Source organism: Berghia stephanieae, chromosome 4 (genome assembly GCF_034508935.2).
Source record: "Berghia stephanieae isolate SIO BIC M18660-M18661 chromosome 4, UCSD_Bste_1.3, whole genome shotgun sequence".
NCBI classification, from domain to species: Eukaryota; Metazoa; Mollusca; class Gastropoda; order Nudibranchia; family Aeolidiidae; genus Berghia; species Berghia stephanieae.
The window spans coordinates 12,229,143-12,255,361 of record NC_088363.1 but is presented as its reverse complement, the minus strand read 5'-3'; the positions used below and the strand labels follow the sequence as shown (position 1 = coordinate 12,255,361).

Below are 26,219 nucleotides of genomic sequence, written 5' to 3'. Positions count from 1 at the left end.
TTGCTGTTGACTAGGGTCCCCTTTGAAAAATATAGAAAAGCAAATTATTATTCGATACGTCACTGAAGAAGGGGTCACGTGATGTGAAAGTGCTAAATATATATAATTGTTGTGTGATTGAACTATGTACATTTCGGGTACGAAGCAAAGACCGTACCGCTGAGCCACGCTGCCCCCACATGTACCCAGACTTTGTTGACACCTTGTATATCAATCTAGTTTTTTTTTTAGATTAGTGACCTCATTTATCTTTAGTGGACGCCGAACCAGCGATCAGTTTTGTTTTGTTTTGTTTTTGTTTGGGATTCTTTTGTGTTTTTCGTTTGTTGAAAACCTTAAATAAATAAAGGGGCCAACAGAACACAAGTCTTACAGTTATCTTGTAGGTAAAAATAGTGTGATGTCAAATCAAAATACTGGTTCCAATCTCCTTGAAAGTGTGATACCAGTCCTCTCGAGGACTACTGAATACATGCATTATGCAACGGATCTTCTGGTTTTAGACTGACGGCATTTTATTAATTTCTAGCCTCAATAAATACTAGTCGTCTATAAAGATCATCCATGCTAGCTCTCTTACACCCCGAGATCATAAATATCTGTGATCATAAGTATCTGTGATCATAAGTAGCTGTGATCATAAGTAGCTGTGATCATAAGTAGCTGTGATCATAAGTAGCTGTGATCATAAATATCTGTGATCATAAATAACTGCCTAACCATTCTGTTACTATAATAGTGACTCAACGTGTAAGCTATTCGCCGTTTTTCAAGATGGCGGAAAAAGGGGTGTGTGATTAGACTTATGACTATAAGCATTGTCTACTGATAGATAGATAGAGAGATAGATAGAGAGATAGATAGATAGATAGAGACATACAGACATACAAATTGATAGATAAATACAACCAAAGATAACATATTGCACTGTATACCTTTGTCCCGATGGTTGTCGGGCCCCATAGAACGTAAAATTTCGTCGGCGACTCGTCCCCCTATATAAGAAGTCACTGCTATAAGTCATTGTTTTCATTGTTTGGGGGACTGATTCACGCTTCCACGCAGTTTTGGACCAAAAGAGAGGAAGGTGTGACGTCACGACTTGAGGGTTGAGCTTTTATATAGCGCAATATCCACTAAACGTTCTCAACGCGCTTTACAAAGGGTCGCTGACCAACAGTAACGAGACATGACGCCTGTTAGGCGATTATACAATTTTTATTCCGACAGAGACAACGCTGATAGCGGCCAGGTACTCATTTTACACCTGTGTACTGTGATTGAATGTGAGTAAAGAGTCTTTTCCAAGGACTCAACTATGCACCGAGCGAGGCTCAAACCCAGGATCTTCCGATCCGAAGGCGATTGTCATACCATTAGACCACATAGCGACACTCAATGTGTAAGCTATTCATTGTATATGCGTTGTCTGAAGGACTAGTTCGATACTTCCACTGAGCTTTGAACCAAACGAGATTAAGGTGTGACGTCACGACTTCAGCTTCCCATTTTGTGTAATATAAGACCTGACCTGCCTTGTGCTACGAACAATTGGTAAAATTACGAATTTTTGACTTTATCTACAGAACTGCCTACACATCTTTGACTCAAAAAATATTGCTTAAAAGGAAACTTTACTTCTTCAGAACCTATATTGAGGACTTTGGGGGATCTTTGAATAATGATGAGGGCAAATTATTATTTTTCTAAGCTATCTATAGATAGTATGCAGATGACGTCACTTATGTCTTTGTTATTGTTTTTTGCCATCCGCGGTTATGAGTAATGCTCGCTGAACTGTATTAACCCGACTATAAACGTTCATGGATACACACAGTTTTGTGTGTTGGTCCGTTATACTTCCGGATGGCAATGTTATGAGCTTCTTAGCCAAGCGCATACTATCTATATTGACTTTATCTTTTTCTCCCCTTGGAACTACGACTTTTTGAAATATTAAGTGGGCAGCTCTGTATAAGACTATCCGTTCCTACTTACCCTGACCAGCTGCATCCCGACATAAGCATGAGCTCCAGTCGGAATAGAAAGGCCCAGATTCGCCACACTAGGGAACTCTTTTCCGTCGTGGAGAAGCAATTTGACTCCCGCTGCGTCGTGCGGTCCGGGCATGTATTCATACTGCTCTACATTCAAAGTCAATTTGAGTCCGTGCTCGGAGCCTGTATTTGTATTACAATGAATCATTTAATTTATTTACGATATCCGTATATAGTTCTAACCGACGTGCACATATTTTCAGGTCTGATAATCTAGTTTATTATGGGCTCATTGTTGTAATGGAAAACTCATAAAATGAAGAAAAATATTGTACATTACAACAATGTTAAACTAGGCCCGTTATTTGGTCTGGATGTCAGACCTGTATATATGTACACATCGGACTTAACAAATTAAGTTGATATAATAATAATAATAATAATAATAATAATAATAATAATAATAATAATAATAATAATAATAATAATAATAATAATAATAATAATAATATAATAATAATAATAATAATAATAATAATAATAATAATAATAATAATAATAATAATAATAATAATAATAATAATAATAATAATAATAATAATAATAATAATAATAATAATAATATATACTTTATTCATTCCCCAAAAATAGATAAAGTATAATAAAATTCCTTTTGCCTTGAGAAATGTTGTCATTCTGGTCTATTTCAAGGTCAGAGTGGAATAATCCAGGCATCAACCGCAGTGCAGCTCCGCGAAGTAAGCTAGGGGGAGGTAACTGACTTGTGAAGGCCACATAACGCGAATGCGAGTCAAACTGCAGCCATCGTTAACTTATAGCCTGACACTAGAACCCACTAGGACTTAAAGTTTGACACCATTTTTTAGCTTTGTGCAGCGCCTAGTGAGTTGTCGTTAGTAGAGCTCAAGGAAACAAGTGATCCCATTGGTTTAACTATTGAAAGCAACTAACAATTTGTTTTCTTTTGTAGAAAAGGACTTGTCTTTTGACGTCATTTTTGGTCACTGTCAGGCTATGAGTTAACGATGGATACGGTCAAACACAGCAACGATGATAAGACCATGTCGCTTTGGCAATCTTGTACCGTTATCATTGATAATATCAAATTACGAGCGTTGTAAGATAATTATTAATTCATTCCATCACATGGTCATTAGAGAATACAATGGTGCAAGATGCTCTACCAAATTGATAAAGGTCGATAAATTCTACTAGGTATCTTTTTATCGACCTGACCAAAGTAAGGGACAAAGACTTTTATCACTGTCAATCCTCTGACCTTAGACACCGCCCGGCTTTTAGGTCACATTAGACTCTCTAACACTGCATTGGACATTACCCAGCTATTGGATACACCAGACTCTCTAACACTGTCTTGGACATTACCCAGTTATTGGATACGCCAGGATCTCTGACACTGTCTTGGACATTATCTAGCTATTGGATACACTAGGATCTCTGACACTGTCTTGGACATTACCCAGCTATTGGATACACCAGGATCTCTGATATTGTCTTGGACATTACCCAGCTATTGGATACACCGGGAATCTCTAACATTGTCTTGGACATTACCCAGCTATTGGATACACCAGGATCTCTGACACTGTCTTGGACATTACCAAGCTATTGGATACACCAGGATCTCTGACACTGTCATGGACATTACCCAGCTATTGGATACACCAGGATCTCTGACACTGTCTTGGACATTACCCAGCTATTGGATACACCAGGATCTCTGACACTGTCTTGGACATTACCCAGCTATTGGATACACGAGACTCTCTAACACTGTCTTGGACATTACCCAGCTATTGGATACACCAGACTCTCTAACACTGTCTTGGACATTACCCAGCTATTGGATACACCAGGATCTCTGACACTGTCTTGGACATTACCCAGCTATTGGATACACCAGGATCTCTAACACTGTCATGGACATTACCCAGCTATTGGATACACCAGGATCTCTGACACTGTCTTGGACATTACCCAGCTATTGGATACACCAGGATCTCTAACACCGTCTTGGACATTACCCAGCTATTGGATACACCAGACTCTCTAACACTGTCTTGGACATTACCCAGCTATTGGATACACCAGACTCTCTAACACTGTATTGGACATTACCTAGCTATTGGATACACCAGGATCTCTAACACTGTCATGGACATTACCCAGCTATTGGATACACCAGGATCTCTAACACTGTCTTGTACATTACCCAGCTATTGGATACACCAGGATCTCTAACACTGTCTTGGACATTACCCAGCTATTGGATACACCAGACTCTCTAACACTGTCATGGACCTTACCCAGCTATTGGATACACCAGGATCTCTGACACTGTCTTGGACATTACCCAGCTATTGGATACACCAGGATCTCTAACACTGTCATGGACATTACCCAGCTATTGGATACACCAGGATCTCTGACACTGTCTTGGACATTACCCAGCTATTGGATACACCAGGATCTCTAACACCGTCTTGGACATTACCCAGCTATTGGATACACCAGGATCTCTAACACTGTCATGGACATTACCCAGCTATTGAATACACCAGGATCTCTGACACTGTCTTGGACATTACCCAGCTATTGGATACACCAGGATCTCTAACACTGTCATGGACCTTACCCAGCTATTGGATACACCAGGATCTCTGACACTGTCATGGACATTACCCAGCTATTGGATACACCAGGATCTCTAACACTGTCATGGACATTACCCAGCTATTGGATACACCAGGATCTCTAACACTGTCATGGACATTTGTCATGGTCTCAAGTGAGTAAAGAGCTACTCGACTATGCATAAAGATCTATGTAGAATGAGGCCCCAGAATTTACTAGTTACTATAAATGAAAAACAATTAACGATTTGTTTACAATGAAATAAAAATAATGATGAAATTTAATTAAAAGAGATAAACAATGATCGTGGCAGTTACAAATAGAGATATGAATATTTTACGTAACTTATGATAATATGTCAGGTTCATAAGTTTACGTTTCCAGGCAGTTGATGGGCTTGGATGATCTATTCCTCTGATAACAGGATTGGACTCGTAAAATTCCACTTCCAGGCAATTGGTAAGAAGTTATTGTGTAGTCCTTTGACAGCGGGCTTGGGTTTGATCCTTGAAGATTATACAATCAAAGTTAAAAGCTCCGGCGTCTTAATGGTGTAGATATAATATCTACAAAGTCCCAAAAGATAAAAATCTTCCAGTATATATATAGGAATAGAGCGACTGGCCGTCCGGCATAGATTGTGGAGAGAAAGTGAGTGTCAAATGTTAGACCTATCAGCTTTTATAATAAGTGGCTACGTGACAGAATGTAGAACGAAAAGTATTCACTAATTAGAAATTAATTCGAGGGAAGGCTATAAAAGGAAAGACGATCTAATATTAGAAGGTAAAGTTTATCTAAGCCTACCAAAATATAACTGGAGTGAGATGAATTCAGTTCTTAATAAAATAAAATTTAAGAAGATAATTGTGAACAACCTTTACTGTGACACCCCCCACCCACGTTTAAAATATACTCTTTAACCATTATGGGAAAGATAGATTTTACAAACGGAAGTAAATTTACTATCATGATACTCTAGCATTAATCCATTGTTATGATTTGTGCTACAATTAAATTATTTATTAACAAGACATGGAAATGTTTATATTAACGTAGGTATATGAATGGGTGACAATAACAATGAAAGATTGTGATTACAAATCATTGTGATGAACAACATGATGGCAATGTGATTACAAATCATTGTGATAAACAATAGTGATGGCAATGAAGCATGATTTAAGTCGATGATATGAAGGTAATTTACTAAATGAAATGAATGAAAATGTAAATGAAATATTGACATTTCAATTATTAATCATAAATGAGTGAAAATTCATAACAATGATAGATAAAGAGAAGATTTCCCAAATCATGAATGGGTATGGTATATATATCCAAACAATACTCAATGTTACATTAAGTTGGGTCATCATGTTTACAAATAAAATTATCGAAATTGTGCGTTCTGATTTGGCATAATTTGCGAGGTAACTAACAGTATGCATGGGAGGTTAAGTTATACCCTTCTCACGTGTTTATACTAATCGAGAAAGTAGGTCGGCGTGAATATCTTCACACCCTGGTATGTGAGAGATACTGAAAGTGTAATTTTGCACAAATAGACTCCACCTTAGTACTCTACTATTATTCATTTTGTTATTTCTTATGTACGTGAGTGGTTTATGGTCCGTTTCGGCCACAAACTCTTTTAGCAGTAGATATCTGCTGAATGTCTTTAAAGCAAAGACGATGGCCAGTCCTTCACGCTCTATTACAGAGTATCGTGATTCTCTGTCCAATAATTTTCTGCTTGCATATAAGCAAGGCATTAGAGTTCCCTCATGTTCCCGTAATAGTACACCTGCGATGCCCTTATCAGACGCGTCAGTTCTTACAACAAATTCTTTTGATATGTCGGGTAATTTAAGAATTGGTTCTGAACAGAGTAATGCCTTTAATTGGTTAAAGCTATTCTGACACGCTTCTGTCCAAACAATTTTGTTCGGTGACCCATTCTTTGTCAGATTTGTTAGCGGTGTCGCGATGTGCGCGAAGTTGTAAATGTATTTCCTGTAAAAATTTAGGAGCCCAAGTACTTTGCGTACTTCTTTTTTTGTCTTAGGTGGTTGCAATTGTGCGATTTTTGTTTGTTTTTCTGTCTCGGGTGTCTGTGTCCCATGACCAACGGTATGATTGATCCTGCATTTGAAGCTTCGATATTAGTAAACATAGGTTGCGACACTGTGTCTCTATCAAAATACTTTTTTAGCATATTTGCATGGAATGTCTTTGTTGTGTTGTTAATTTTAATCTCGTAATTAACATTAGATTTTACTGCTGTTATTCTGAATGGTCCTTTCCATGTAGCTAAAAGTTTACTCGAGTCATCGGGTAAGAGTATTAGTACTTTGTCACCAATCTCAAATTTTCTTGACTTGCTTTTCGATCGGAGTATTCCTTGTATTTCTCTGCTTTTTTAGTGACGGATTCCTGTGCTAGCTTACACGTGTCCTCTATTCTGTCTTTCAGGTTTCTTACATATTCGTAAGCAAACATAATTTCGTTATTGTCCTCCTCATTCCCTTTACAAATGTCGGCTACTATATTGATCGGGCCGCGAGGTGATCGTCCATACATCAACTCAAATGGGGAGTAGCCTGTAGATTCTTGGGGTATTTCTCTATATGCAAATAGGATTGCTGGTAAGTATCTGTCCCAATCATCTGGTTTTTCTGCTGACACTTTTCTTAACATATTCTTTAGAGTGCCATTAAATCTTTCACAAAGACCATTTGCTTGGGGGTGGTAGGGAGTTGTGAATGAGTGTTGGATTCCCATGAGTTTCATGGTTTCATGCATCATATGTGATGTAAATTGGGGTCCATTGTCCGACAGTATCTCATTTGGTATGCCTATTCTAGTAAAAATTGTCATCAATGCTTCAGCTATGTGATCCGATGTAGTTGATTTCAATGCTATCGCTTCTGGCCACCTGGTTGCGTAATCGACTAGTGTTAGTATGTGTGTATGGTTTCTATCTGATTTTGTTAAAGGGCCTATAATGTCGATTGCAACTTTTTGAAAAACTTTTTCAATAACTGGGGTTGTCTCTAATGGCAATCTCGGTATTCTGCCTTTTGCGACTCTTCTTTGGCATGTGTCACACGATTTCACATATTCTCGGACGTCTTTAGTAATTCCAGGCCATGTGAAATTCTCGGATATTCTCTTCAATGTGGAAGAGCTCCCAAGATGTCCAGAAGTTATTGAATCGTGCGCTATTCCAAAGATTTTGTTTCTGTAAATACTCGGCGTGACCAGTTGTTTAGCTATTTTGTTTCTTTTCCTATGTAACCTGAACAGAATATCTTTTTCAATGATGTATTCAACTTTTGATTTCGTCCCTTTGTTTGCGATATTGAAATATGAAATTAAAGTCGGGTCCTTTTTCTGTTCTTCAATGAACGTGTTCCTGTCAAATTGTTGTGGTTCAAGATAAATAGTCATTGGCTTCTCTGTTGTGTTAGTCATCTTTCTTGTTTCTGCTAGACAAGCTGTTTCTTGGGTTAATGACCATTCTTTTACATCTGTTGGGTTGTCTTTAAGACCTTTTATATTGCCAACAATAACATCAGCGACGGGGTTGGGAAGTATACAGCATTCCACTATTCCTGTATAGTATGGGGTTTCTATGTACACGTTAGCTGTTTCAAAGGTTTCGACTGTGCCACTGAATGTGATGCATTGTACCGTTTTTCCAGTTTTGTCTTCGTCATTGATCAAAGATGCTTTTATTCCTACTGTACTGCATCCTGTGTCTCTCAATATTTTGCAATCAGTTCCATTAGCTTTGCCTTCACAAAAAAATAGCGATCCTGATTTGTGAGTTTGTGTTAAAAGTGACATACCTTTCACGCAATACACATTTATATTTTCTCCTGACATTACTCGTGTCTGATTATTTACACTGGTTTGGAGTGATGCATTTGCAGTTTCTTTCGGATATCCCACGATTTTGTAACATTTGTCTGCTGTGTGGCCTTTCATTCCACAATATTGACATTTAATTATAGGTTTGTTGGTTTTCTTATACTCAGTATTATTGTCAGTGCTATTTCTTGTTTTGTTTTGATAGGGTCGGCTATGGTCTCTATTGAACTGTTTGTTCCATGGTTTGTTACTATGATCATCTTGTTTCACTTGCGTGTTCCGAGTGATTGATCGGCTCGTTCTATTTGAGTACTGAACTTTAGGTGTACCTGGGCTCTGAGCAGCAGCAGCGTAGTATGGTTCCTTCAATGTTCTGCTAAGGGGTGTCAATGGATGTGCGCTGTTAAAGTTTTCTGCGTAGATTTTTAATTTGTCCAAGTTTTCTGGCTTTCTCTCTTTAAAGAATGCGACTAAATCTGGGTTGCAAGCTTGATAGATTCGATTCTTCAGCGTGAGATAGTAAAGGCCTGCAAAGTCGTCTTGTTTTACGTTTGCCAACTCAAGCCACCGATTTAGAAATTGAGTAATTCGGTTCACGAATGTATTAAAGTCTTCTCCACTTTCCGGTTTTGCAGTGTGAAACCTTTCCTGGTAACCATCTTCCGTTAATCTAAATCTTTTTAGTAGAGCGTCTTTAATTTTTCCATAGTCATCTGCATCTTCAGTTGTTAAGGTATAGAAAACTTTTAGCGGTTCTCCAGATAAGCAGTTAATCAAGGCTGTGGCCCATTTGCTTTCTGGCCAACGATAACCTTTAGCCTGAACTTCGAATCGGTGTAAGAAGGATTCTAAACAGTCTGAGCGTTCATCGTATGTTGGCATGCGTGGAAGTTTCACGAAAAATTCATCACTATTATTATGTTTTCTTTCATGACCGGTTTTTGTTTTTTCAATTTCCAGCATCATTTGGGTCCTTTTGGTTTCTTCTTCTGCTAAAGCTATTTGTCTTTTTAGTTCCCTTTCTTGGACTCTTTTTTCTCGTTCTTCTCTACGTATTCTTTCTTCATTTTCTTCTCTACGAATTCTTTCTTCATTTTCTTCTCTACGAATTCTTTCTTCATTTTCTTCTTTACGAATTCTTTCTTCGTGTTCTTTTTCTTCTTTACGAATTCTTTCTTCATTTTCTTCTCTACGAATTCTTTCTTCATGTTCTTTTTCTTCTTTTACTTTCTCTTCGCACCATGAAAATATTCTTTCCTGGGGTATTTCTAAGTCCTTTGCGAGACTTAAGTATCTTTTATATGCTTCCATGTTGCAATAAATTAGTTACGATATTTTATATATATTATATTGACAGGATACTGTTACTGACTGTTTTATTTATTTACACTTACTGGAATGAACTGTTCTATTTTTAGAAATCTCTCTCTCTTATTTCAACTTATTATGTATGTTGAATTTGATGCCTTTTATCGTTATATCTTATAAAGCAATGTGTCAATACAATGCGGAGTTATTATGACTTGTGTCAATAACAATGTGTCAATCGCGTGTACTCTAAACTATGTTACTACGAAAAATGTATCACCAATGTGTGTGACTCGTCGTTAGTTTGTGTACAATTATTCGCAATGACGCTAATATACTAGAGTGTGATAACAATAATAGGATGCCAAAATAATCCCAAGTTATCTATCACTAAATATAACACGACGGCTAGTAGACTCCTTTTATTATTATTTAGTTTTTAAAGACTCACTTTTCAGAACATAATATATAAGTGGTTTTCGGTAACAGTAATATGCCAAAAATGCATTTAAAACAAATCACTATGCAAAACAAATCACGATGTCTATAGTTACTATGTGATGCCCAACTCATGTAAAAGAGAATAATGAAGGATATATTTACCAACTCAGTTCGTGGCTGGGACCTCTCTCTTGTTCAATGGTTGTTCAACAATTGTAATTAGGCATTGAAGAGTGTTTAACAGTGATGTCTGAAATACAAAACAATAAAATATCGTAAGATTTACAATAGTTACAAAATGTGTTCACAACACTGAGTGATTGGATGAGAGGTGAATGAATCGTTATGGAATGTAAACATATTGAAAACAATTCATGAATGAGGCAAACAACAAAATGAAATGAGTGATATAATAACAAAGTGGACAAGGAATGAATGAATGAATGAAAAACTGAGTGAATAAATGAATGAATGAATGGATAATGTATGAATGAAAGAATGAAGGGAGGAATAAATGTATGAATGATTGGATAAATGAGTGAATAAACGAATGAATGGATGAATGAATGAATGAATGAATGAATAAATAAATGAATGAACAATGAATGAATGAATGATTTATAAATGAATAAATGAATGAAGGAATGAATCAATAAAATGCTATTCAATTTGAATGAAAGAATGAATGGATAAATTGCTATTCCATTTAAATGAAGAAATGAAAAAGAAAAAAAAAATTAATCCTGTAAATAGGGAGTTCAATTAAAATATGATCAAGTGGGGCAATTAAGAGTTTTACAATTTCAACTTTAAGGTTAGATGAAATAGATATAAGTAACTAAATAAATTCAATTCTTTATGTGTGTCCCCTCCAAAATGTCATGGTCTCAAGTGAGTAAAGAGCTACTCGACTATGCATAAAGATCTATGTAGAATGAGGCCCCAGAATTTACTAGTTACTATAAATGAAAAACAATTAATGATTTGTTTACAATGAAATAAAAATAATGATGAAATTTAATTAAAAGAGATAAACAATGATCGTGGCAGTTACAAATAGAGATATGAATATTTTACGTAACTTATGATAATATGTCAGGTTCATAAGTTTACGTTTCCAGGCAGTTGATGGGCTTGGATGATCTATTCCTCTGATAACAGGATTGGACTCGTAAAATTCCACTTCCAGGCAATTGGTAAGAAGTTATTGTGTAGTCCTTTGACAGCGGGCTTGGGTTTGATCCTTGAAGATTATACAATCAAAGTTAAAAGCTCCGGCGTCTTAATGGTGTAGATATAATATCTACAAAGTCCCAAAAGATAAAAATCTTCCAGTATATATATAGGAATAGAGCGACTGGCCGTCCGGCATAGATTGTGGAGAGAAAGTGAGTGTCAAATGTTAGACCTATCAGCTTTTATAATAAGTGGCTACGTGACAGAATGTAGAACGAAAAGTATTCACTAATTAGAAATTAATTCGAGGGAAGGCTATAAAAGGAAAGATGATCTAATATTAGAAGGTAAAGTTTATCTAAGCCTACCGAAATATAACTGGAGTGAGATGAATTCAGTTCTTAATAAAATAAAATTTAATAAGATAATTGTGAACAACCTTTACTGTGACGACATTACCCAGCTATTGGATACACCAGGATCTCTAACACTGTCTTGGACATTACCCAGCTATTGGATACACCAGGATCTCTAACACTGTCATGGACATTACCCAGCTATTGGATACACCAGGATCTCTAACACTGTCTTGTACATTACCCAGCTATTGGATACACCAGGATCTCTAACACTGTCTTGGACATTACCCAGCTATTGGATACACCAGACTCTCTAACACTGTCATGGACCTTACCCAGCTATTGGATACACCAGGATCTCTGACACTGTCTTGGACATTACCCAGCTATTGGATACACCAGGATCTCTAACACTGTCATGGACCTTACCCAGCTATTGGATACATCAGGATCTCTAACACTGTCATGGACATTACCCAGCTATTGAATACACCAGGATCTCTGACACTGTCTTGGACATTACCCAGCTATTGGATACACCAGGATCTCTAACACTGTCTTGGACATTACCCAGCTATTGGATACACCAGGATCTCAGACACTGTCTTGGACATTACCCAGCTATTGGATACACCAGGATCTCTGACACTGTCTTGGACATTACCCAGCTATTTGAATACACCAGGATCTCTAACACTGTCATGGACCTTACCCAGCTATTGGATACATCAGGATCTCTAACACTGTCATGGACATTACCCAGCTATTGAATACACCAGGATCTCTGACACTGTCTTGGACATTACCCAGCTATTGGATACATCAGGATCTCTAACACTGTCTTGGACATTACCCAGCTATTGGATACACCAGGAACTCTAACACTGTCATCGACCTTACCCAGCTATTGGATACACCAGGATCTTTAACACTGTCTTGTACATTACCCAGCTATTGGATACACCAGGATCTCTGACACTGTCTTTGACATTACCCAGCTATTGGATACACCAGACTCTATAACACTGTCTTGGACATTACCCAGCTATTGGATACACCAGGATCTCTAACACTGTCTTGGACATTACCCAGCTATTGGATACACCAGACTCTCTAACACTGTCTTGGGCATTACCCAGCTATTGGATACACCAGACTCTCTAACACTGTCTTGGACATTACCCAGCTATTGGATACACCAGGATCTCTAACACTGTCTTGATCATTACCCAGCTATTGGATACACCATGATCTCTAACACTGTCTTGGACATTACCCAGCTATTGGATACACCAGACTCTCTAACACTGTCTTGTACATTACCCAGCTATTGGATACACCAGACTCTCTAACACTGTCTTGGACATTACCCAGCTATTGGATACACCAGGATCTCTAACACTGTCTTGGACATTACCCAGCTATTGGATACACCAGACTCTCTAACACTGTATTGGACATTACCCAGCTATTGGATACACCAGGATCTCTAACACTGTCATGGACATTACCCAGCTATTGGATACACCAGGATCTCTAACACTGTCTTGTACATTACCCAGCTATTGGATACACCAGGATCTCTAACACTGTCATGGACCTTACCCAGCTATTGGATACACCAGGATCTCTAACACTGTCATGGACCTTACCCAGCTATTGGATACACCAGACTCTCTAACACTGTCTTGGACATTACCAAGCTATTGAATACACCAGGATCTCTAACACTGTCTTGGACATTACCCAGCTATTGGATACACCAGGATCTTTAACACTGTCTTGGACATTACCCAGCTATTGGATACACCAGGATCTCAGACACCGTCTTGGACATTACCCAGCTATTGGATACACCAGGATCTCTGACACTGTCTTGAACATTACCCAGCTATTTGATACACCAGGGTCTCTGACACTGTCTTGGACATTACCCAGCTATTGGATACACCAGACTCTCTAACACTGTCTTGGACATTACCCAGCTATTGGATACACCAGGATCTCTAACACTGTCTTGGACATTACCCAGCTATTGGATACACCAGGATCTCTGACACTGTCTTGGACATTACCCAGCTATTGGATACACCAGGATCTCTAACACTGTCTTGGGCATTACCCAGTTATTGGATACACGAGAATCTCTAACACTGTCTTGGGCATTACCCAGCTATTGGATACACCAGACTCTCTAACACTGTCTTGGACATTACCCAGCTATTGGATACACCAGGATCTCTAACACTGTCTTGGACATTACCCAGCTATTGGATACACCAGGATCTCAGACACCGTCTTGGACATTACCCAGCTATTGGATACACCAGGATCTCTGACACTGTCTTGAACATTACCCAGCTATTTGATACACCAGGATCTCTGACACTGTCTTGGACATTACCCAGCTATTGGATACACCAGACTCTCTAACACTGTCTTGGACATTACCCAGCTATTGGATACACCAGGATCTCTAACACTGTCTTGGACATTACCCAGCTATTGGATACACCAGGATCTCTGACACTGTCTTGGACATTACCCAGCTATTGGATACACCAGGATCTCTAACACTGTCTTGGGCATTACCCAGTTATTGGATACACGAAAATCTCTAACACTGTCTTGGGCATTACCCAGCTATTGGATACACCAGACTCTCTAACACTGCCTTGGACATTACCCAGCTATTGGATACACCAGGATCTCTAACATTGTCTCCACACACTGACTCCCTTTACTCTGCTAATTATAAGGAGTGAGGCGTGTATGTGGGGGGGGGGTCCTTTATCGTTGCAAGCCATCAGGAAAAGAAACACGAAGTGCATGAAGCAGCTATCTCAAATATAGAGTTGCCGCATACCTTTAGTGTTCTTTCCTTTCCCATGGAGATGTAGCAGGGGTTTTCCTCTATGGGCGTTGTGGTAAAAGGATATGTGGTTATGAGGCTATGTGGTCTAGTGGTATGACACTCGCTTTCGGATCGGAAGGTCCTGGGTTCGAGCCTCGCGGTCGGCGCATAGTTGAGTCCTTGGAAAAGGCTCTTTACTCAAATTCTCTCACCGTACTCAGGTGTAAAATGAGTACCTGGCCGTTAACAGCTTTGTCTTTGTCCGAAAAATTGTAATAACGTCTAACAGGCGTCATGTTCCGTCCTACATGTTAAATGTTGCTGTTGACGAGGGACAACTTGTAAAGCGCTTTGAGCACATTTAGTGGATATTGCTCTATATAAAGCTCAATTTTTAATTTTTTATAAAGTAACTGTTGACTTAACCGTTTTCCACGTACCCATCCATACAACCATACTCTGGAAATCAATTAATTATAATTTTGGCCACGTGACATCAGACTATTGAATCCATTTGGATTTCTCTGAGCCTTAGCTGATGACAATGATGTAGAGAACGGCAATATCATCAATGGAGATTGTATCTACCCTTCTCGGGAAGAGAGCAGTAACTACAAATTAGTTTCGAGCTCATCTTTATAGTCAACTGTCTCTTCGTAAGAAAAGCAGTTTACTCATTATGGCCTATGTATCAAGTCTGTCCTTCGCAAACAGTTTTGTATATTTTATGCTGATGATGTGAGTAGTGGTGCTGCTGCTGCTGCTGCTGGTGGTGGTGGTAGTGGTTGTGGTGGTGGTGGTGGTTGTGGTGGTGATGGTGGTAGTGGTGTTGGTAGTGGTGATGGTGGTGGTTGTGGTGGTGGTGGTTGTGTGTTGTGATGGTGGTAGTTGTGGTGGTGGTGGTTGTGTGTTGTGATGATGGTGGTGGTTGTGGTGGTGGTTGTCGTGGTGGTTGTGGTGGTGATGGTGGTAGCAGTGATGGTGGTGGTGGTTGTGGTGGTGGTGATGGTGGTGGTTGTGGTGGTGATGGTGGTAGTAGTGGTGGTGGTGATGACGACGACAACGACGACGACGACGATGATGATGATGATGATGATGATGATGATGATGATGATGATGATGATGATGATGATGATAAAAACAATGATGATGAGGAAGAGGACGAACATTGTTAAATGCTTACCAGCGGAAGAAATTCGCAAGGGATTTTCATTGTCGTGGTTGAACGTATAACAAACGCCATGGTCAGTAATCACCTCTGTAAAGTTCTCTGGCCCACAATGTGTATCCTGCCATTTACACCTTCAAAAGGGAAAAGAAAAGACAATTTCACTTAGAAATTGTCCAGTAATTCCATAGTTGAGTTACTTATACTGTTTTTCCTCCTTAAAATGTTGTTGTGATTTATTTGTATATATTCTAACTTATACACAGTAATGAACTGTTCTCTCACATATCACTTAACACTTCTGAATTGAGTGATTCCACAATATTAATCTGGGGTCCCGTCAAAAACACAACACGTATTTTACCTAAACCCATAGCATGGATAGATGGTGTGTGTAATCTTTATGTTCTGTTGGAGAGAATTTAGGGGTGGGGGGGGGGAAGCGACACTAATGGGTCATCTTTTTATTTGATGAAATATCCTAAACTTCTATGCACAGTCATAATGTATATGTTTGGGGAGAATGATTGCATATACATTTTTTTGAAATAAGTTGCCCGTTGCAAATCAGTCACTGAAACTAAAAATGGGCAGGATTTAACCATACTATGGGTCACAAAATACGTTATTTTGAGTCGAAAAAAAACTGAAGATAAAGTTCTCATGCAATTTTTTATACAGACAAATGGTCGAATGACAACATCCCACCAAAATCTAATTTTAGCAAACTGGGTCAAAATTCATCATTTTTAGTGTCGCTCCCCCCCCTTAATGAGACATAACCACCCGACGTGTATTTATTTGCAGGTCTGATAACCCAATTCCTTTTGGGCTCATTGTTGTAATGGAAATCTTCACACAAAACAACGACGCAAATATTGTCCATTACGACAATGTTAAACCAGGCCCATAATTGCGTTCGGGTGTCAGACCTGCATATATGTACACGTCGTAGCCACCCAATTGAAGTTAGAAACTACGGAAAACCGTGTCTAATTTATGTTATGATAGAAATAATAAAATGAACGAGAGGATTTTTACAGACTTGATACAGCCTGATCTCGACACGCATCATCTGCTTTAAAAAAACATTTTTGTCACTTTGCGAAGTCCTAGGTATAAGATTTAGTTTTTTTTCCAAAATGAATGTCATTTTAGTCGATCACTATTGGTGGGAGGAATTGAAAAGGAATAAACCAACAGGAGGGGAACTAATTGAAGATCCCTGTAAAAGTCGCCCAGGTCTACAGGATCAACCAAGAAAATACTGGGTAGCTGCAAATAGACTACGGTCAAAACATACAAGAACAGCTGCCAACATGCACAAATGGGGGCTCTAAGAATCACCAACATGCCCAAAGTACAACCAAGCACCACAAGATGCAAACCACCTCGTACTAGATTGCCCAGAGACAAAACTTGAAGGGGGATTTGAAACCATCAACAAATGTGATGATATGACTTCCGAACCTTGATTGATACCTTGAACACAGAAGTGTAGCCGAACGATACTACTACTACTACTATTGGTGGGACGAGTTTTCTGGTCTAAATCTTGAATAGATGTCCTTTTTGTTCAAGAGTACGGCAGACTTGACTGTTGAATTTGGGACAGGGGGGGGGGGGGGGAGGGGGGATAAAAATTGCAAAAACTTGAGCTTTTATAGAGCAATCTCCACTAAAAGTGCTTAAAGACCTTTACAAGGGGTCCATGACCAACAGTAACACTTAACATGTCGAAAGAGACATGAAGCCTATTAGGCGATATTACAATATTTGTTCAGACATAGGCAACTCTGTTAACGGCCAGATACTCATTTTACACCTTAGTACGGTGAGACAGTGTTAGTAAAGAGCCTTTTCCAAGGACTCTACTATGCACAGAGGCAGGCTCGAACCCAGTACCTTTCGATCCGAAAGCGAGTGTCATACCACTAGACCACATAGCCCCGCACAAGCACTTGGTTCCTAGCCAACAGCAACACTTAACATTAAGAACGAGATATGACGCCTGTTAGGCGATATTACGATATTTTTTTCCGACAGAAACAATGCCATTAAATGCCAGAAACATCTTACTCTACAATGAGATCCTCCTTGGAATGAGACGTCCTGGTGTACAGTTCCTTGATGTCGATATCCTGAGGTCTCGGTGCCTGGACCTGGTCGTCGGGGGTTGTGGAATTCGACTGACTCGTGTTGTGAGAAAACAGATTCTCTATCAAGCCGTAAACGTTGGAGTCAGCAGCTGCTGTAGCCCTTAAAAAGAGACAAGATGAATTGGATTCAATAGTCGTAACGTCACTTCCTTCCTAATGACGCATGGTAACTTAGTAACACTGGCTCTAAACTATCGGAACAATGGCGGACGCCCGTATGAAATATTTCTCCGGCGAGCATAAAAGCGTATCCAGAGGAGAAAAAAAACATAAATTTGATCATGTTTTGACTTTTACACATTCTGGTCAAAAGACATATGAAAAGTTCTAGCCAGCTTGAAGAATAAAAAGTAATGATTTTCTTTGTTTAGAACTTAGATACTGAATCCAATTGGGAAAATATGATGAATTTTTTTTTTAATGATTTTATAATTTGCAAAGTATTGAAAATAAATAGCAATGTGAAATTGAATGTAAGCTTCAATTTAATATACGAAAACAGACTAAATGATGGGTGTCGGGTTTCCCCTTTGTCAAAAAAAATCAGGATGAATGAAATACGACAGACGAATGAGATAATGTGGTAGTGGCGTTGTTAAGATGAATAAACAAAAACATTCAATGTGAAGAACCTTTTCCAAGGTCTCAACTATGCACCGAGCGAGGCTCGAACTCAGGACCTTCCGATCCGAACGCGAGGGTCATAACACTAGACCACATAGCCGCACAAGCACTTGGTTCCTAGCCAACAGCAACACTAAACATGAAAAACGAGATATGACGCCTGTTAGGCGATATTACGATTTTTTCCGACAGAAACAATGCCATTAAATGCCAGGTACTCATTTAACACTTGAGTACGGTGAGAGAATGTTGAGTAAAAATCCTTTTCTAAGGACTCAACAATGCTTCGCTCAGAGCAGACTCGAACCCAGTGTCATACCGCTGGTCCCAGGTTTTGAGAGTTTTTGACAAGTGATGGTCATTTTAATTAATCAATGGTTGAAGGACGAGTTTCCTGGCCAAAATTTTAAAACATGCTTTTTTTACATTTCAGAATACTCCAGTATACAGACACCCACCAGTCAGAATGGTGACTGTTAAGAAAAATAGCTTTTATACAGCGCGATATCCACTAAATGTGCTCAAAGCGCTTTACAAGGGTTCCCTGGTCAACAGCAACATTTAACATGTAGGACGGGACATGACGCCTGTGAGCGCTTTACAATTTTTCGGACTAAGACAATGCTGTTAACAGCCAGGTACTCATTTTACACCTGAGTACGGTGAGAGAATGTGAGTAAAGAGCCTTTTCTGAGGACTCAACTATGCGCCGAGCGCGAGGCTCGAACCCAGGACCTTCCGATCCGAAAGCGAGTGTCATACCACTAGACCACATAGCCGCGCAGTTATAATGATTTCTTACTAAACCCACTCTTAACCAACTATAGGAAAATCGTCACATTCGTTACGATACAACTAACCTTTTCCTTATTCGATTTTCTTTTGTACATCATAAAATATAAAGAAAATGAACAGTGTGTTGTTGAACATGTTTTGCTAAAGAAACTTTGTATTGCAAGCACTTTACTGCTATTGTGTTTGAGTGATAAAAAAATATATTTTTGTGTTAGTTGGGTGTGAAGTTTTTGGGAAAAATCCTGAAATTGGCTGGTAAGGAGAAGGTTAAATAAAATTAAAAATTTAAATTAAATTCCCTTTATTCATCCTATAGGGGATATTTATCTCTAGGGTCTATTCCAAGTAAAGACTGAAATAACTCCGGCGTCAGCCGCAGTGCAACGCCGCAAATTGAGCTAGGGAGAAGTGACTTGCTCAAGGCCAAATAGCGCAGCGAGTTATCGAACTCGGTACCTTTCGGGTACGACGCAAGGAACCATACCGCCGAGCCACGCTGCCCCTTAAAAGCATAATTTGTTATTTTTAGCTATCGAGTGACAATTGACCCGTGTTTTAATATAGTTCTTCAGAGCCAATAGGCCCATGGAGCCGGAGTTTATCCCGCTTTATGTTGTGTGAAACGGACAATTGCATGCTACCCTTAGGATTGGACGCAAGTCTATCACAAAGTACTTTCCGGCAGATTTTACAGAGCCAATAACTGGTGGGTGGACAGAAATCTCGACTGCACCCGGGATCGAACTTTATCCCTTTGATTGTGAAACGAGTGTTCTACCAACTGAGCTATAAATATTAATGGTAATTTTCTACAAGTAAATAAGGCCAGTGCTTGTATCTGTAATGCAATTAATGAATTAAAGATCTGAACTAGCGTGTATGAAAGGTGCCAGACAAAGCAAGAAAGAAAAATGCAACAAAACTAATCCCAAAAAATCAGTCGACCTCGACTGAAGATCGAACCTCAGAAGGTCTGAGGTTCGATCCCCAGTCGAGATCAACTGATTTCTTTGGGATGGATTTTTTTTTCTTGTATTTTTCTTTCTTGCTTTGTCTGACACCTTTCATAACACTTGTTCAGATCTTTAATGTTTCTTTTAACTTTCTGTTGGTTTTTTGTTGTTGTGCGGCTATGTGGTCTTGTGGGTATGATACTCGCTTTCGGATCGGAAGTTCCTGGGTTCGAGCCTCGCTCGGCGCATAGTTGAGTCCTAGGAAAAGGCTCTTTATTCAGATTTTCTCCCACCGTACTCAGGTGTAAAATGAGTACCTGGCCGTTAACAGCGTTGTCTCTGTCGGAAAAAAAGTAAATTCGCCTAACAGGCCTCGTGTCTCGTTCTACATGTTATATGTTGCTGTTGGTCGGGGACCCATTGTAAAGCGCTTTGAGCACATTTAGTGGATATTGCGCTATATAAAAGCTTTTTTTGATACCTGAAAGCATTTTGATTGCAGATTGTCAGTGCTGGAAAAGACAGGGTTTGATTGAAATTGATCTTGACATTGACGTTGGTCGGGGAGCTGTAGTACTGAACCACTCTCTCAATGATTTGAACACTCATGTAGGATGAACACAACAAGACTAGAAGGAGCCAGAAACATCTGGAGAAGGAAATAAAATATGAGTTGAAAATGTAAAAATGAGAAGTCCAAATACTGGTTCCAATCTGCTTGACATTTGTGTCAGTGCATGACGTAATCAATCGGAAGGTAAAAGTTTTGCATTAGCATTTTTGGGGGTATTTTTTGAAATGATATGATGCTCCCCATGGCACTTTAATCTTTATTTGAGGTAAATCGCGTGATTTTTCATAAAGTTATGGTCAGATATATCGGAAAAAAGGTATCCAGCAACTTTTCTCAAATTTCATACTTTTTCCACTTGACTAGCAGTCACAATTAATATTTAGAAGTGAAATTAAGTTTGATATTTCCTGAAGATGTACAAAAAGGGTTGATTTAATCATTTATGACAAGAACTCATTTTGGATAAAAATTGACCTTCTAACTAAACTTGGCAATATCTCAGTTCAACCCTTTCCACCATCCAACTGATTAAGTCATTCACTGTAACATTTTAGTTTCTAGATAGCTAGTCGTCAATAAGGACCAGCCTCCATCGTTCTTTACGACCCATAATACTCTTCCACAGTCGTAACGTCACTTCCTTCCTAATGACGCATGGTAACTTAGCAACACTGGCTCTAAACTATCGGAACAATGGCGGACGCCGTATGAAATATTTCTCCGCGAGCATAAAGCGTATCCAGAGGGAAAAACCCCCATAAATTTGATCATGTTTTGACTTTTACACATTTTGATCACAAGGCATATGAAAAGTTCTAGCCAGCATGAAGAATAAAAAGTAATGATTTTCTTTGTTTAGAACCAAGATGGCCGCCGTTGCCGGGCGACGTGACTTCAGACTACGGAAACCAATTACATGACTCTGCCTGTACACCCTGATACTAAAATAAATGTGACTACGACTCCTTCCGATTTCAACGTTCATTCATCGCCTTAAGAACTGGTTACACACTTCCAGTGATTATTGAATCGGAAGAGAGTAAGGTGTGACATTACGACTTCTGCTTCCCATTCATTGTTGAGCGCTTTACTCTTGTGCAATGGTATATGAATGAGGGGTGAGAAGCAGGATAAGGGGGAGGAGGGGGAAGAAGAAGAAGAAGAAGAAGAAGAAGAAGAAGAAGAAGAAGAAGAAGAAGAAGAAGAAGAAGAAGAAGAAGAAGAAGAAGAAGAAGAAGAAGAAGAAGAAGAAGAAGAAGAAGAAGAAGAAGAAGAAGAAGAAGAAGAAGAAGAAGAAGAAAGAAGAAGAAGAAGAAGAAGAAAGAAGAAGAAGAAGAAGAAGAAGAAGAGGAAGAAGAAGAAGAAGAAGAAGAAGAAGAAGAAGAAGAAGAAGAAGAAGAAGAAGAAGAAGAAGAAGAAGAAGAAGAAGAAGAAGAAAAAACGATTTATTCCATTCAATCCAATTCAATCCTTACTTCCTTGTACGGCCGATATTGCTTGCCAAATACCGGACGCCATGTAAGGTTGTATTTGTGGCAAACTTTCTGATGCCAGTTCTCCATACATTTTTGGGGCTCTTTGCATCTTCTCTCTTTTCCATTGTAGAAACTGTTCCTTTTTCCAGTCCCATGCCCAGAGAGGGGAGGACCATAGTGGTGTGAAGTGATGTACTTTCAATGTAGAGTTATTTTAGGCTCAATCAATCTGCTGATGATTTTTTAAAAATTGATAATGATAATGAAATTTTTTTTTGTAATATCGCCTAACTGGCGTCATGTCTCGTCCTACATGTTATGTGTTGCCGTAGGCCAGGGACCCCTTGTAAAGCGCTTTGAGCACGTTTAGTGGATATTGCGCTATATAAAAAGCTCAAGTTTAATGATGATGATGATGATGATGATGATAATGATGATGATAATGATGATGATGATGATGATGGTAATGATGATGATAATGATGATGATGATGATGATGATGATGATGATGATGATGATGATGATGATGATGATGATGATGATGATGATGATGATGATAATGATGATTATGATGATGATGATGATGATGATGATGATGATGATGATGATGATGATGATGATGATGATGACTATTATTCCAACAGCTGGGTCTTTTAGATGTGGTGGAAATTTGAGATTGACTAGAGTCCGATCCAAAGGGTAAAAAGCAATTAATTTTGAATATTTATTTCAAACTAAAAAAATCAGGAAAATGTACGGTTCCATGATTCTTACAGCTCTGAGGGCTTTTACATTTACAGAACACCAAGAGGCCAGAGGTTATATAGTGCAATATCAACTAAACGTGATCAAAGCGCTTTACAAGGGGTCCTTGGTCAACAGAAACACTTAACATCTAAGACGGGACATGACGCCTGTGGCGATAATACAAATTTTTTTTGTTCGGACAGAGGCAACGCTGTTAACGGCCAGGTACTCAATTTACACCTGAGTACGGTGAGAGAACGTGAGTAAAGAGCCTTTTGCAAGGACTCAACTATGTGCTGAGCGAGGCTCGAACCCAGGACCTTCCGATCCGAAAGCGAGTGCCATACCACAAGACCACATATCCACAATGCCACAATGTAGAGCTGTAAAACACATCATACGAGCTACTCGAAATTCTTACAAGCAAGTTCACAGGATGTGCAACTGGAGCTGTGGCCTAAACTGCCTGAAAGTGTAAGAATACTCTTCAACAGTCGTAACGTCACTTCCCTCGTAATGACGCATGGTAACTTAGTAACACTGGCTCTAAACTATCTGAACAATGGCGGACGCCCGTATGAAATATTTCTCCCACGAGCATAAAAGCGTATCCAGAGGAAAAAAACAACATAAATTTGATCATGTTTTGACTTTTACACATTCTGATCACAAGACATATGAAAAGTTCTAGCCAGTATGAAGAATAAAAGTAATGATTTTCTTTGTTTAGAACCAATATGGCCGCCGTTGCCGGGCGGCGTGACATCAGACAACTGAATCCAATTATAACAAGACACCAGCACGGACATATGTACACCACCACTCCTTTTCCTCCGCCAAAATCAGACTTCCCCGCTGGCAAGCAAAGCTGTTTCCATCGATGCGTTTGGACAAATTATCCCCAGTCTGCGGAGCTATTTCTATAGGTAGCTAGTTCTGTTAGATTTGGTGAAAAGTACTTTGCCATAGACTAGCGTCCTATCCAAAGGGTTGCAAGCACTATTGCTATTATTCTTTTCACACTATAGAAACCGGGATAAACTTGGCTCCGCGGTACAACTAAACTAGAAAAACCTCACAGCCATATGTTTACAGAACGTTCACCGAAATCTTTCTTATTTTGTTATGAATTACTTTATGGATTATCATGTTTCTCACATAAATTATCCCCCATACTTTCATTTTTATAAAAAAAGAAGAAAATAGACCTAGATATGTTTTTCTTGAAAAAGGGGAATTAATTTGTACGCTGTTTTTCTCTCGGTTTATTATTCTCAGCGTGGCTCAGCGGTACGGTTTTTGCTTCGTACCAAAAGGTACCGAGTTCGAATAACCGCCTCGTTGTGTGGCCTTGAGCAAGTCGTCTCGCCTTAACTCAAACTGACGCCTGGGTTATTCCAGTCTTCCCCGGAATAGACCCTAAAGACAAATTTCTCCTTGGGGATGGATAAAGGAAATTTTATTCATATAATTTATTTAAAGGCTCTCGTTGAGTCTATTTAGAATATCTTAATTGTTTTTTTTAAAAATAGGCAGTGGAATTTTATTTCTCCCTTTAGATATCGAGAAAAAAAACCACTTAAATTTATATTTTCAGGCTTGGACATTTACATATCAAGATGCAAACCAACTACTGATACCAGGTGTTACAATAAGACAAAAAACTGTAATAGAATCAAATTGTGGAATCCATTGTTTATCCATTAACTTACTATATTAATATCTAAGCCAGTTATTAATTAAATTATAAGTTCCACGGGTTTGTCAAGTACATTCATTTTGAACAATACTTCTCATCTTAAAACCCGACAATTATTCTGCCATTGACAGTAGATTTAATAGTCTTTATATGTTATTTATCAAACCAATAATTATGCATTTACAACGTACTGTAGCTTCCTTTTTTATTATCTCTAGTTATTCGCCTAATCATGAAAGGCATATTATCCAGAACAATCTAATTCCAACTGTGGTTTTAAAAATAATAAGCACCAAAAAGCGTAATTTTTAAAATAGAAATTGTTAATTAAAACTAATGGTAGAGTTGAAATAGTAAATGGAGTCGATTGTACTGTGGTATTAAAAGATGATAATTACAAACGACATTATTTATTTGTGACATTTATTCAATCTCTTAATTATATATCAGATACATAGACTACATCTTACGTGCTGGAAAATGATATTATCTATTTGTAAACGCCCAAAAATTAAAAAGAAAAGAAAAAAACCCATCTCAACGTTAAAAAATATTTGTAAAGTTTAATAAATGATGCAGTTACATGCAGTAATTAGTTGAAAATTTGGCCAGAAAACTCGTTCTTCAAATATCGATCGATTTAAATGACCTTCGTCTTGGCAAAAACTCTCAAACTTGGGGCTTCGCGAAGTCAATGTTTGAGAGTATTTGCCAAGATGAGGGTAATTTAAATCGATCGATATTTGAAGGACGAGTTATCTGGCTAAAGTTTTAAATATGTTTTTTTCCCAGGGTAAGGCAGTACATGTATCAATGACTAGACGCGTGATAACACGAAATTATAAAGGATTGTTTTGGAAAAAAAATATTGATTTGATTAAATTAAAGGAGACTGTTAGAAGAGGACGTGGTTTGATAAATATCGATAAAATAACGTTTTTCTTGATTCTTTCATGGGTTATTTTATCTTCATGGACAATAATATTATATCAATACCTCACCTATGAATAAAAATATGGTGGTTTTAATTGGCATGTGTAGTTAATCATAGGTATTTGGGTTATAGCAGCAAATGGCGATGCTACAAATGCAACAATCAATACAATCAAATTACTATAAAGACTATCCGATTGGATTTGGAATTATACAGCAGTGTCAATATGCATTGTAGATGAGATGATAATGACCCCCTTTAACCAGTTAACTATCGTACTATGGTAAAAACACGTAATCAAAAATTTGGCCAAAAAACTCGCCCTCCAAAAATATCAAATCTAAGATCTCGCGAGGTAAAAAAAGCACGTTATTAAATATTTGGCCAATAAACTCGTCCTTCTA

At 38.4% G+C, this 26,219-nt stretch overlaps 1 protein-coding gene across 6 annotated transcripts in view; it reads right to left on the bottom strand.

Moving 5' to 3' along the window:
* The window catches only part of LOC144970033 (uncharacterized), a 34,733-nt gene extending 9,701 nt beyond the window's left edge, over positions 1–25,032 (bottom strand). The window contains exons 1-6 of one of the 6 annotated variants that reach the window (XM_078909214.1): positions 24,895–25,032; positions 22,436–22,667; positions 20,868–21,035; positions 17,935–18,114; positions 15,871–15,989; positions 1,999–2,180 (exon numbers count right to left, since the gene is read on the bottom strand). In XM_078909214.1, the coding sequence (XP_078765340.1) occupies positions 1,999–2,180; positions 15,871–15,989; positions 17,935–18,114; positions 20,868–21,035; positions 22,436–22,611 (825 nt within the window). In that variant the 5' untranslated portion in view covers positions 22,612–22,667; positions 24,895–25,032. Of the gene's footprint in view, positions 1–1,998; positions 2,181–15,870; positions 15,990–17,934; positions 18,115–20,867; positions 21,036–22,435; positions 22,668–24,390; positions 24,770–24,822; positions 24,874–24,894 lie in introns of those variants that run through there. The other 5 variants (XM_078909220.1, XM_078909215.1, XM_078909217.1 and 2 more) reach the window with 5 other exon arrangements.
* Between the last annotated feature and the right edge of the window lie 1,187 nt (positions 25,033–26,219).